Below are 14,107 nucleotides of genomic sequence, written 5' to 3' on the forward strand. Positions count from 1 at the left end.
ACCTCATCAAGGCCCTCTGGGCGAGGTTCAAATCCCAAAAAGGGACAACCAGGCACTAAGAAGGCCTGATGAGCCTCACTGCTCTGGAAATTAAAGTACAACCAGATGTGAAGCTAATGCCTTGCCATGCACCAGAAGCCTCTAAAATATGCAAATGCTGCCAATGCCAGACCCATGTCCAAACCATTTTCTAAAAGCTCCAAGATCTCTGCCATGTAAGATTTCAAGGCAAGAAATTGTGATCCTGACACCATCTTTCAAAAAATATGTCACATATACCAAGGAAATAAAGTTTCCATGACTTTAACATGGCTGAAATTACCTTGCCCAAATAACCTCTCTTCTGCAGCTGTGTCCTCTCAAGAGTCAAACAATAAAATAAAACAGAAACCCAATTCAACATATGGACTGAAAACTGAACCATTAGATCCTGCTAACCATATCAGGTAGTTGTACCAAGGCCTCCTCAGCCAGTCTAAAGCTACTAATAGAACGCATCCATAATTCTTGATCTGTTGAATGACTCAGCCCATACAGAACAGGAGAGTCACTTTCACAACTCAACCGCAAACAAACAGTGGAGATGTCCAAAGGAAACAGATGAGCTGATATGTTTCACGACTCTGCTTTATTCACTCAATGACTCGACTTTTTCAAAAGTTTTCACGACCGCTAAGAATGCCAGCTTGTGTTTTTGCAACGGAGTGTGTTTTAAGCTCACATACACTTATTATATAAAGTGGGCCAAGTTATTGATTTGATAAATCTCATTGATGTTTCTGCTAAGCATAAGACTCCTGATGCAGACCAGTCAGGTCTAAACATGTCGAGTCATTGAGTGAATAAAGCAGTCATGAAACATATCAGCTCACCTGTTTTCTTTAGACATCTTCATTGTTTATTGTTTGCAAATGACTCAGCCCAACATAGGCCAGGGAGGAAATAAGTAGAGCAAACTATTCTTCGGCCAGAGCCTGGATAAGGACATTGATGCCTTCAAAATAAGCGAAGAATCTGGAAACTTAGCATTCAACCCCAATGCCATTAATTTCATTATGAGTTGGCCCCTTATGAGTACAATGAGGTCATAGGCTTTCTGACCCCAGAATGGGATGATTCATCTCGCCCATTTAAGAGCTGCCAGTTTAGTGTGGCCCTTTCATCTCACCATTTAAGAGTCGTTGTTTCAGCGTGGCTCTTTCATCGCAGGACTATTCAGTGATGAAAGGGCTACACTGAATTGTCCCGCAATGAAAGGGCCTCGCTGAAATGGTGGTGATGAAAAGGCTGTGCTGAACTGGCGACTCTTAAATGGCTTCAATTAATTGTCCTAGACCCTCCAATCTGGAGATCAACCAAAGTGTCTCCTCTGCTGACCATTGGCCCTGGGCTACCTGTCCTAGACAATGAGATTTACATCCATTGTTACAATCATCTACTCCAGTGTTTTCAAGCTCACTTCCCCCTCTCCAAGTTGGGCATGAGAAGCCACTGTCGTAAGCTGCTCTACACCCTTCCTCCAAGTCCTGCACTTTAGAAAACCATTACATTATGAGAGCCTGCTGAAGGGGCTCATAAGAATCCTGGCCTGCTGAACAACTTCTATCAATACTGCCTTGTATCCCAAGACCTGCAAGTAAATGTGAGCCTGGGAAGCCATTGAGCTCAACAGAGTTTAAATTTAACTTTGTATCTTTAGCACCCTGACTGTTGGTAGGAAGACCCAGCCCTGCCAGGTATCAAATCAAACACCCAGATATTCCAGCCCTTGGAAAGGCTACAAATTGCTCTTGGCCAGGTTGATTACCCAGCACAAAAACTGTAAGTATTTCACCACATAAGCAGCGACTTGAATGCTTTCTTGACAAAACTTCACCCTTACCAACCAATTTGCCAGATAGGGATGCACTTCCTACTGAAGTGCTGCTGCCACAGTTACCATAACTTTTGAAAACATTCACAGAGCTGTCATTAGACTGAAAGGAAGCACACAGAATTGATATTGCTCTCTTAAAACCATGAATTTAAGGAATCACTGATGACTGAAGCAAATGGGAATATGAAGGTAGGCTCCTGTAAGGTCGAGAGATGTAAGAAATTCTCCTTTCCTGACCGCTAAGCTGATGAAGTGCAGAGTTTAAATGTAAAAACTGGGAACCTTCAGGGCTCAATTCATTCTCTTGAAATCCAGAAAAGGCTGAAATGTTCCTTCCTTTGAAACTATGAAGTGAATGGAATATCTCCCAAAGCCCACTCCTCTCACAGAACTAGAACTATAGCTTGAAGCTATACCAACCATCTCTGTATTCCCATCTACCCCTGCCTTCCAACAACAATGGCAAGGAGAATCCAGAAAAGCTTCTAGTAAAAGATGAGCAAACTCCAGGGTGCACCCATCGCAGATGACTTAGTAAAGGGAAAGGGGATGGGATCTGATATACTGCCATTCTATGGTTACAATAAAAGCGATTGTACTTATTTTGTACTTGGGGCAATAGTATGAAGTGACTTGCCAAGAGTCACAAGGATCTGCAATGGGAATCAAACTAAGTTCCTCTGGTTCTCAGGCCACTGCACTAAGCCACTCCTCCACTCACAGGTCTGAGGTAATCTGGGCCCACCTCCAATAGAAGGCTCACAATCTTGCCCTGACCACCAAAGAATGGACCAAATACCTTCATTTGGAACCTCAGGTTGTACCAGTTGTGACCAAGTTAGGGTCTCATCTTGAGCAAGGCCCCCACAAAAGTGATGAATCTTTTGAAAGAACCTACCATGTTGACTTCAATCTACTCTACCTGGGTGACTGACACACATCCCTAAACCTACCTCTATCAGATACCCCTCATCTTCCAGTCTTTGTTTTATCGTCAGGCAGCCCAGGCACTTTATTCCCCCAAGACTTTTGGCCAACTTATCAAGTTCCTCTCCAAACAAAAATGTTCCCTTAAAAAAAAACTTGCTTAACTTGGAACACTATATCCACTGCCCAACTATGTAACCATGTCTTCTAAGCTACTACCACAAAGGCCACCGACTAAGCAAAAGCCCGCAGCTAAAAAGGACGACACCATATCAATTTTGGTGACATCCCAATCCACCAAAAACAAATCACTACATGTCTTATCCAAGACCTTGTCTGCATATCAGAAACATGCCCTAGCCATTAGATCACTACAGACCACTGCCTGGACTGCCAAGATGGAAACAAACTCTGCTTTAGCAGAGCTTCTGTTCTACATCCTGCAGATCTTTTAGGCCTTTAAGACCATCAAAAGGGACAGAAGTCTTCTTAGTTACTGAAGACATGATAACATCCATCAGAGGCCTTAAAACAGTGGTCTCCAATACACAGCCCCTAAATTCCTCCATTACGGCCCTCAAACAATTGGCTGAAATGCTCTTCATATCCTGTAACTGTGTTAATTTCAATCTTGCCCACTTGTTATAGGAATTACATACAATCTCTCAAGTGTGTTACTTGTGTCTCATTTATGGAATCTGCTACTGCTGACAATCTAAAATAAAGTGAATTTTTAAAATATACCCTTGAATTGTTGTAGAATCAATAATAGTACTAACTTTTAACATTTAATACCCAGTCTAAACAAGCAGGTCAAGGCAGTTTACAAAATTAATAGTATGTGTAAGCTTGTAATCTATTGGTGGCCCTTAGAGCTTTCTCAAATTCACACTGCAGCCCTTTATATGAAAAAAGTTGGAGACCACTGCCTTAGAGGTATCCTTGCCCTGCTCCAGAATAGGATAGCTTCACCACAGACCATGCAACCTTAAAAAGTGCATCAAGCAAATTCCACTCAGTCTGAATAACCTCCCACATAGGCTTTAATTTAAAAAAAAAAAAAAAAAAAAGAAAAGTGCAAAATAAAATAATTCTATAAAAGCACTTAAATACAATTACAATCTATCACCCTCCCCCCATAATTATATCTAAGAACTACACTCAAATTGAGAATTGAAAAATACATTCCAACCCACCCTGGACGTGTATGACCAAAGGGCATAATCAGCAATCACTCTTTGCAAAATTTTGTCAATGGCTCCCAAATCTTCAGAAACTTTCCACATATTCTGATGCAAGGGAAATGCTTTGTGGATCCACTACTGGAGGGGATCTGAAAGCCAGCCACCTCAAGCTCTTCCTCAAAATAAGGAGCCACTGAGAAATCTTCCATACAGGGATCTTCCTTAGCACCTTCGTGCAATTCTTGAGATCTTCATCCAGTTGGAGGACTAGTGTTTGAAGGGATTCTACCTTAAGGAAGTCCTCCTTCCAATCAACCTTAAATATTTGGGAATTCTGGGAAACCCCTTCCCCTGCCCTGTTAGGAGGAAACCCCAGATCTCCAGTGGCATCTCTCTCTCCCAGGTAACCCCACCCTTAGAACCAGGAACACAGAAACTGCCTTCAGCTGTAGAAACTGTTCCAGGATCAGGGCAGGATCCAAGATATCAGCAGCTCCAGCCAAAGTCTGAACCACCACCATATTTGGAGCATGCATTTCCCCTGAAGGCTCTTTATCTCCATGGCTTTCCTGGCTCTGTGCCACAACTACAACTGAAGTTGCAGCCATGTTCACCACCTTTCTCTACCATACATTCTACAGGACACCTGAGAGCTTTCAATCTTTTGACAGCCACAAGCTTTACAACAGTTTGTCCACACATGCTGTACTGCCCAAATCAAGCATAATATCTCACTACCCTGCACACACAAGAACACCCAATCCAGGCTGCAGCAAAATCTCCCTACATCAATGGAGGGGATGGGAGAAATGATTTCAGTGCAAAGTGCCTTTTTCACAAATTTAAATATATAGTTTTTTTCTACCAGGTGTTTCCAACACTATGACCTGCACACACACTCCTGAACTTCAGGAGGAACAAAAGGGTGCAAGGGAATGAAGGAGCCTAGTCTTCCAGGTGTAACATCCCTGGGGTCAAAGAGACCCTCATGGGCCTCAGATCCTAACAACAGAAGCAACGGAGCCCGAGATAGAAAAAAATATATATATTTGAATCTCTCTAAGAGAGACATGACAGACAGACAGACAGACACACACACACATATAGCTTCCTAGGCCTAACATCTAATTCAGACTGCACAAGCTTACTAAGATCACTACCTGCTGGAGACTGAGAAATAAATGCTCTGGAGACTGGACAGATATAAGTTCATTCTGAAGTCAGTTCTCAATCTGGCAAGTACCTGGCAAAAATCTAAATAGTAGCAGCATTCCATGCCACCAATCCAGGGCAAGCAGTAGCTTCTCCCATGTCTGTCTCAACAGCAGAGTATGGACTTTTTCTCTAGGGACTTGTCCAAACCTTTTTTAAAACCAGCTATATTAACCGCTCTTACCACATTCTCTGGCAACACATTCTAGAGCTTAACTATTCTCCGAGTAAAAAAATATTTCCTCCTATTGGTTTTAAAAGTATTACTCTGTAACTTCATGGTGTGTCCCCTAGTCTTCATAAATCTTGATGCAGTAAAAAAAAATCGATATACTTGTACCTGTTCTATGCCACTCAGGATTTTGTAGACTTCAATCATATCTCCTTTCAGCCGTCTCTATTCCAAGCTGAAGAGCCCTATCCTCTTTAGTCTTTCTTCACTATCTCAATCAGTAAGGCATGAGCAGGATCATGGTTCCCCTATACTGATTGAGCTTCAGAGAAATAGGAGGATACACATACAGAAAACCCTCTGCTCAGTAAAGGAAGGCAGGCGTCTGAAGCTAGCCCTGTCATCTGACCTATGTCTGGAGCAGTACTGAGGGACTTTGTTGTCAAGATAAAGAGATCCACCAAGGGGGTGCCCCACTCTCAAAGATCTTGCAAGCAATGCCCATATTGATACCACTTGTGCAGTTGTATCACCCTACTCAGCCTGTCTGCCAGACTGTTGTCTCTCTCTCTCCCCCCCCATGGCTCTGATCACCATTCTGTGGGCAATAGCCTGACTGCCTCCTAACACAAGTGGTAGGAACCTGAACCCCTCTGCTTGTTCACATAGTACATGGCAACCTGATTGGTCCAATTTAGCACAATTTGGAGTGGAGAAGTAGCCTACCAAAAGGCTTCTTCAAAAGATGTGAACACCGAGTATGTTTGACTGGGGATCTATTGGGAATATCACCCACATTTTAGAAACTAAGTTGTACTTGTCCTTGGAGAAAATCCTGAAACTCAAGAAGGAGAGGTGGAAGCTGTCAGATAAAATCATCTTAAAATAGGATTAAGTACATCATATTTGGTAAATTAGCATTGTTGTTATGGCATTTGCTGAGAGACATCTGTTGCAGACCTAAGAAACTTTTATATACACACAGTAAGACAGGTTTCAAGCCCTTCTATGTTCATTATCAATCTTGCCCTATTTAAATAATTACCTTGGACTAGTCTCTTTCCAGGAATGGCTGATTTGTCTTTGCAGTGCATAACTGTGGAAAGAAAAGTGAACAGGTAACATTCAAGACCTGAAAAATTAATAACTTCAGAAAAGAAAGATGAACAAAAACAGATAAAGCGAAAATTACTTATCTGTAGCAGTGTTCTTCAAGGACAGCAGGTTGAATATTCTCACAGCTGGGTGATGTCATCCGCTGGAGCCCAGACAGGTCTTACTAGCATAAATTTATACAGAAACTTTTAGCAGCACTGTTCTGCACATGCGTGGGTGCTTTCCCATCTGATGCAGAAGCACAGGTCTCTCAGTCCTATAATATAGCTGATAAAATACAACTCCAAAGGGAAGTGGGAGGATATCTGGCATGCTGTCCTTGAAGAACACCTGCTACAGGTAAGTAACTTAGCTTTCTTTGAGGACATTCTGGCCTGTTTTTCTCACAGCTAGGAACACTAGCTACCAGGCTCACTGAAAACAAGAAGACTAGGACAATAGGAACTTGAAATGTCAAGGCCAGTTCAGCAATTACCGTAACCTGAGAAATAAAAACATATTAATGTGGAGGTACAGCCTGGAGCAGAATAAAAACTGGGTCAGGGGGAGGAGTTGGATTCCAGTCACCAAACAAATTCTACAGGGCTATCTGACCAAACCAGCTGTCATGTCAGGAATTTTGCACAAGTGATCATATCACAATTTTGCATTATCTCCTCTATGGAGGTTGACCTAAAGTGGGCATAATGTCCAGGCTCTGACATGATGCCCAAGAGTCAGCCCTGCCTGGGTACAAGTAAAGGAGATGCAATCTACTAGCCAAATGGAGATTGGCAAACACACAATGGCTACTCCCTACCAATTTGGGTCAAAAAGAAAACAAAAAAAGTTGGGCTTTATTCCACTCTAGATAGAAGGCTAAGGCTTGATTGCAGTCTAAAGTATGCAGTATGCTTTCACCAAGATGAGTGTGTGACTTCGAGAAAAATGCTGGCAGAACAATTGACTGGTTAAAATGGAACTCTGTCATGACATTGGGGAAAAAACTTTGGGCGAGTACAGAGAACTACTGCTCTGTTGTGATGAAATTTTGTGTAAGGTGTGTCTGCTTCTAGAGCCTGAAGCTCACTGACTCTGTAAGTTGAAGTAACCACCACCAAAAATACCACTTTTCAGATCAAAACCTTCAGGTGACAGGAATCAAGTGGCACAAAAGAAACTTTCATCATCAGGGTGAGAACAACATTGAGATCCCACTAGGCACACCTCTTGAAACTACCGATGGTCTGTCATATCAAAAAATGTACAGAGGCCAAATTAAACTTCTCAATTTTCAAAGCAAAAAGGGGGCACTAAAGCTGAGGGTGAGGCTCCAGCGTAACACTGTATAAAAAAAAAAAAAAAAAGAAACTTTAAAAAGGTACAAGAAACTAAGGAAATACATAAAGTAACTAAACATACTTTAAAAGGAAAATAAATTTGAAAAAGCCCATTCAGGAAGGCACAGACAAGCATGTGAAAAAATTCCAATGTGAGAGAGCCCAAGAAATGTCCTCTGTGCTTCATGAAAAAACGAAGACTGAGGGACCTGTGGTCATACATCAAGCAGGAAGGAACCCAGTCATGTGCAGTATGGTGCTACAAGAACTTTCTGCATGAATTTATGCTAGCAAGCTTCATGCCAGGCACTGTCAGATGACATCACCCAGCTGTGAGACTAGTAGGCTTGTCCTCAGAAAAATTTCCAATTTATTAAAGACTTTTCCTCTATTCTAAAGAAAAATTATTAGAAAATTAGGTCCTAAATAAAGCAAAAACACTATGCTCAAATCTGACTCTTTACATATGGTGGGGGGATCACATACATGTATAACTGATGAATAACAAAAGCTTTCTAAAGAATTACAACAAATTAGCTATCACAGTTCCTAAGAGCTGAATCATCTTTAAAAGCAAGAAAATGGACTAACTGCTTGAGATCCTTTTCAGCCTTTTCGTTGAATGACTGGCACTCCAATTAATGGAAAGAAACAGCAAAGAACTTCTAAAATGTAGAACATTAATTTATCCTTTAGAATGAAATAAGATAGGAGGAAAATAATTTTAGTTGTTTTCACTTTTGAAGCATAATAAAGCTATATTCCATCCATTCTTGTGCTTTATTTCATGAGTGATTAATTAAATTAGAGGAAAAGTGATAGTTTTTACCAGTTATGTCTGTCCATTATATAACTTTATTGCTGTTTTATCTTTGTACACTACTTTGAATGTATCTTTGATGCAGCGAGATAACTATTTAACAAAACAGTAAAATTTCAGAATAATGATTTAAAAAGAATAGTACAGTCTCAATTATCCAACTATCACTAATCCAGCCATTCAGCATAGCTGACAGACCCATTGGCGACGTTATTGTGTTGTCATTAAGCAACATGCAGGTTCTCTTTCAGTTTTTGGCATCACATGTTGCAAAGCCATGTTTTTTTCGAACAGAGACCATGCTTTTCCAGTATGTGCAGTAATTTTTGGATCTGGGACTCCAATGCAGCAAGAGAACAATTTTTGATCTTAGACCATACTTCTCTGAAAGAGAACTATTACATTACATTAGCGATTTCTATTCCGCCATTACCTTGCGGTTCAAGCTTCCTGAAGAAGAAGGGCGGTCTGGGATGGACTGGAAGGATACTCTCTTGGAGGAAGGTCCGGAGGAACTTGATTGAAATGAAGAGAGTATCCTTCCTGGATGATGGTAAGTACCCAGAGGTCTGATGTAATTGTCGTCCATCGGTGGTAAAAAAGATGGATATGACCTCCTATAGGGGAAAAAGAAGGCAGAGGCAGAACTGTTCTAAGCAGTCAAAAAGGCTGAGTAGCCTTAGGTGCAGCAGAAGGTTGAGGTTTATGCTGCTGTTTTGGAGGCTGCTGCTTCTTAAGAGGAGGGCGAATATAAGGAGCCGGCCTCGGAGCAAACCGCCACTGATAAATAGGAGGAGGGCGTGCGGGCTTAGCAGGAGTTGACTTTGGCTTAGGTCTGACAATGGAAGCAAAGGACTTTTCATGGTCAGACAATTTCTTGGTGACTGGCTTGATAGATTTGTCAAAGAGGTCATTGCCTTCACAAGGAATATTAGCTAGGCGGTCCTGAAGGTTAGGGTCCATGTCAATGGTACGAAGCCAGGCAAGACGACGCATAGCCACAGAAAAAGCAGCTGCTCGAGCAGACAACTCGAAGGCATCATAAGATGACTGGAGAAGATGTAAACGAAGCTGAGATAAAGAAGCAATAATTTCTTGAAACTCAAAGTGCTTTTGAGGATCCAAATAACTCATGAACTGTGGAAGTAGAGAAATAAGGAACTCAAAATAAGTAATAAAATGAAAATTATAATTGAGTACTTTAGAAGACATCATGGCATTTTGATAAATGCGACGTCCACATTTGTCCATAGTTTTCCCTTCTCTTCTGGGGATACAGTGGCATAGACCTTGGAAGATGGGATCTCTTCAAAGAGGACTCAACAAGAAGGGATTGATGAGATAATTGAGAGTTGTCAAACCCTTTGCGGTGTACAGTTTTATAACGAGAATCCAATTTTCCTGGAACAGCTGGTAAGGAAAAAGGAGTCTCCATGCACCAACCAAAAGTCTGATTTAAAAGCTTATGAAGGGGAAGCTTAAGTGACTCAGCCGGAGGTTGAGGAAGATGCATGACTTCGAGATACTCCTTGGAGTATTTGGAACCAGTATCCAATTTAAGATCCAAGTCCACAGCCATCTGACGTAGAAAAGATGAGAATGAGAGTTGATCCACTAAGGCTTTGCCCCGAGAAGGACTCGAGGACGTCGAGACAGCCTGTGTCGAAGATGAAGCTTCAGCATGTAAAAAGGTATTCAATGAATATGGTGACTTGGACGAGGCAATGGAATGTGGAATATCCTCGAGGTTCGGCATGGGAGACCTCGAACAAGGAGTAGGTGGAGTAGAATGAGGCTTAGAGGAAGAGCTATGTCTGGAAGTATGGCTCGATGAAGGCCTCGAGCAATGATGAGAACTGTGCCTGGAAGCAGATCGAAGAGCGATGAGACCTCGTCGAAGAATGGAGAGATGTAGAGGAACCTCGATGCACTCTCAAAGATTCTGTTCCTTGTATAGAGTGTGAGGAATCCTTTTGAGGCACATGCAAAGATTCTGCTCCTTGCTGAACGTGCTGAGATGCCAGACCAGACACTCGCAGAGACTCTGCTCCCTGCAAAGAGTGTGGAGGATGAGACTGAGGCAAGGAAAGCGAGTCGACCTCGTGGGAGTCTGCTACATGCCCAGGCTGGATAAGAGGGAGAAGCTTCGGTCCCATGTTAGTAAGGAACTGAATGATGTGCTTCTCCAACAAGGTCTGGAAAGAAGCCGACAAAAATGGATCCGCGTCTGAAATCGGTCCACTTGCCTTGGCTAGAGGTTCCTTCGGGGTAGTGCAATTGTGCTTCGACTTGGTAGTCTTAGGCACCTTAATCACTACCGCTGGAACAGTCTGCTGAGCTATCTGACCTGAGGAAACAGGGGAAGATACAGCCGATGTCGATGAGGTAAGAGCCGCTGCAAAAGACGAAGGTCTGATGAGGCTCGAGGTGGAAGCAGTAGAAGCTGGAGGACCATCGGCCCAAGTCAATGTCGTCTTCGAGGACGATGTCGAGGCCACCTTGGAAATCGAAGTCGAGGTCATTTTCAAAGTCGAGGGTTCAGAAGAATCCATGTTGAAAAGCTTGTCCACCAGGATACAACGACGCTTAAAAGCACGAGGCTGAAGCGTTTGGCAAGGCAGGCACGATCTAGGATGATGCTTAGGCCCAAGGCACTTGAGGCAGTGACGGTGAGGGTCCATAATAGAGATCGTGCGCTGACACTTGCTACACTTCTTGAGCCTGTAGCAGGCCGGGACATAGAAGTGAAAACAGCTGCTGCAAGATCAAAGTTGTCGAGCTGCGGCCGAGAGGCCGGCCCCGAAAAACAGACGGAAGAATAAATTTTTTATTTTTTTAACCGAAAATAAACTAAAGAAAGACAAAAACAGCGATTAGTGAAGAAAATAAACACAAAACCGCGGTTAGAGAAGGCAAAGAAACAAAGTTAACGCAGAGAGTCTAAGATGAACATTTCAGCTCGGTGGAAAACTAAGAAATGAGGAGACATGCCCTACGCTGGGCGCATGCGCATGCGCGGTGTGGGAGACTCAAAACTTCGAGTTTCTTCAAGCAAGTCTGCTTGTGAGGCGTCCGCATTTGGGCTCTGTCGGATGACGTCACCCATATGTGAGAATACCTGCCTGCTTGTCCTGAGATAAAATATTATACATACTCTAATATAAATGGAGATTTTTCTTAGTTTATATTCAGATCAGCACCCACCTGCCCCACTCCCAGACCTCTTGCAGGCCTCCACTGGGCCTGCTGTAGGACCTGGTGGTTCAGTAGTGGACTGGGACAGTAGGGATCCCTCCCACCTCCTGACCCAGCTGACTCTTAACAATTCTCACCTCCCGATTGTAAAAACGGTACCTTTTAAAAATCCCTGGTGGTCCAGTGGTGAACCGGGGCAGGAGCAATCTTCCTATACTCCTGCCCCATGCTCATGGCAGCCATTCAGACAGTGTGTCTGCATGGGGCAAGAGCATAGGAAGATTGCTCCTGCCCTGGTTCACCACTGGACCACCAGGGATTTTAAAAGGAACAATTTTTTTACAATTGGATAGGCGGGAGGCAAGTGAGAATTGTTATAGTTGGCCGGGACAGGAGGTGGGAGGGAAGGTCCGGTGAAGGCCTGCAGAGGCATCGAGAAGGAGGGAAGACAGGGTGCAGATCCTGTCAGGGCAGTAAGGGAGGGGAGACAGGGTGCAGAGCCTGGCAGAGCAGGGAAGGAGGGGGCAGGTTACAGAGACTAGCAGGGCAAGGGAGTGAGGGAGGGGACTGGGTACAGAGCCTGGCAAATCAGGGAGAGAGGTGGGACAAGGTGCAGAGCCTGGCAGGGCAGGGGACATGGTGCAGAGCCTGGCAGGGCACTTGAATATAACCCCTCCCCCCCCCCAAGGTTTATATTCAAGTCTATTTTTTTCCTCCTTTTTTGGGAGAAAAATGTTACTTCGGTTTATATTCGGGTCAGTTTATAATCAAGTATATATGGAACCTTAAAGACTGTTCTATTCTCAGTCTCTGGCTGTCGCTAACATTGAGCACTGTAGATACTTTTTTCCAAAGGCAATACAGTCGTTCATTATGCAAGGAAAAAATCTCAAAGGCCTAAACAACAGTTATCAGTAATTAAAGATCAAGAAGCAAAAAGTTGCAAAAACCAACAACCTAGCAACCTAATCAGGGCCCAGTTTCTGATAGTGCTGAAATTCCAATAGGACGTTGTTTTCTCTTTTTAGAAGCTGGAGGCAAATAACAAATGAAATAGACATTAAAAACATAATTGAACTTACTAAAGATTGTTTCAGTCCATAGAATTAATGAACTTTACGTATTAGTATATTATGGCGAGTTTTTACAAAGCTGCATTGCCAAGCAGCACACGCTAAATGCTAAGCCACCTTTAGGAACAGAACTGGTGGCTTGGCACTTAGCGTGTACTGCTTGGAAGCGCAGCTTTGTAAAAGGATCCATATATTCTTTATCCCCAGCTTTTACACAATACAGCAATTCTTTGAACTCATCCAAAATGTCTTCCAAAGATTGTTTTGATTTTCAGATTGATAAGCCAATGTGTCTTACCACTGCTATCTACCAACGATCAGCAGCATGCACTTCACACCTTGGACTGTAAAAGAGCACTATAAATATAACTGTAGAGAACCCAATTCTCCAATATGCCATCACAGTATATTTCCTTTGATAGAAAGAGGAAAAAAATGTTCTGTTTTCTAAACCATCAGAGTGGATTTGATTTCTGGTAGCAAAAAGCAATGCAAACATCTTCTGGGCGGCTGGGTAACAACAGCTCATAACCCGAGAACAGTTGCTAATATAATTGCACAACTTCAAAGATTTAATATAAGACATATTACTGCCTAGACTAGTTGTCACATTTTAACAATTTTGGACAAAATAGCTCTTTATAGCCTGTTTGTTTCAAGTATCTGTTCACTAAAAATTGACAAAATGATCCTTTCTTTTTAATCTTGCCCAATTTGTCTTCTCCTCAATACTTGGGTTGCAGTACACAATATAATGTCCAAGTTATATAAGACAAATGTACGTATTTTTTGCTCCATAATTTGCACTTTTTTCCCCAAAAAAAGTGAGTGGAAATAAGGGTGCGTCTTATGGAATGAATACCACACTCCCCTCTCCCCTTTTTGTACTCCTGGTCCAGCGCTGGCAGGGCAGACTCTTTGCAACCCTTACAAGCTCGCTCAGACTGCAGCCACCAACCAGGATATGCTGCAGCTCTTGCAGGAAAGCGCTTCCATCACGTGAACACCTGTCACAAGAAGCCGCCTTCCCCATCGCCAGCCTGCCTGGCCTCCAGCCTTACCCTCACTGGCTCACTCTGAAGCGTCGGCACATCTGATTGGCTCTGCATGTCGCCTCTTCCGTCAGCCAATGGCAGAGCGCTGTGTGCCTTGGATCCAAGATGGCTGCCCCGGAACCCGAGAGCGGGTGTCCAGAGTGACGCGGCAGCAGCGG

General features: G+C 43.0%; 1 protein-coding gene across 6 annotated transcripts in view; it reads right to left on the reverse strand.

Annotated features, from left to right (window-relative positions):
- CHAF1A (chromatin assembly factor 1 subunit A) overlaps positions 1-14,107 on the reverse strand; it is a 215,236-nt gene that overhangs the window by 192,161 nt on the left and 8,968 nt on the right. For all 6 annotated transcript variants that reach the window (XM_033954408.1, XM_033954407.1, XM_033954406.1 and 3 more), the window contains exon 2: positions 6,417-6,467. In XM_033954408.1, coding sequence (XP_033810299.1) covers positions 6,417-6,467 — 51 coding nt within the window. The remainder of the gene's footprint in view (positions 1-6,416; positions 6,468-14,107) is intronic.

This window comes from Geotrypetes seraphini, chromosome 8 (genome assembly GCF_902459505.1).
Source record: "Geotrypetes seraphini chromosome 8, aGeoSer1.1, whole genome shotgun sequence".
Lineage (NCBI taxonomy): Eukaryota > Metazoa > Chordata > Amphibia > Gymnophiona > Dermophiidae > Geotrypetes > Geotrypetes seraphini.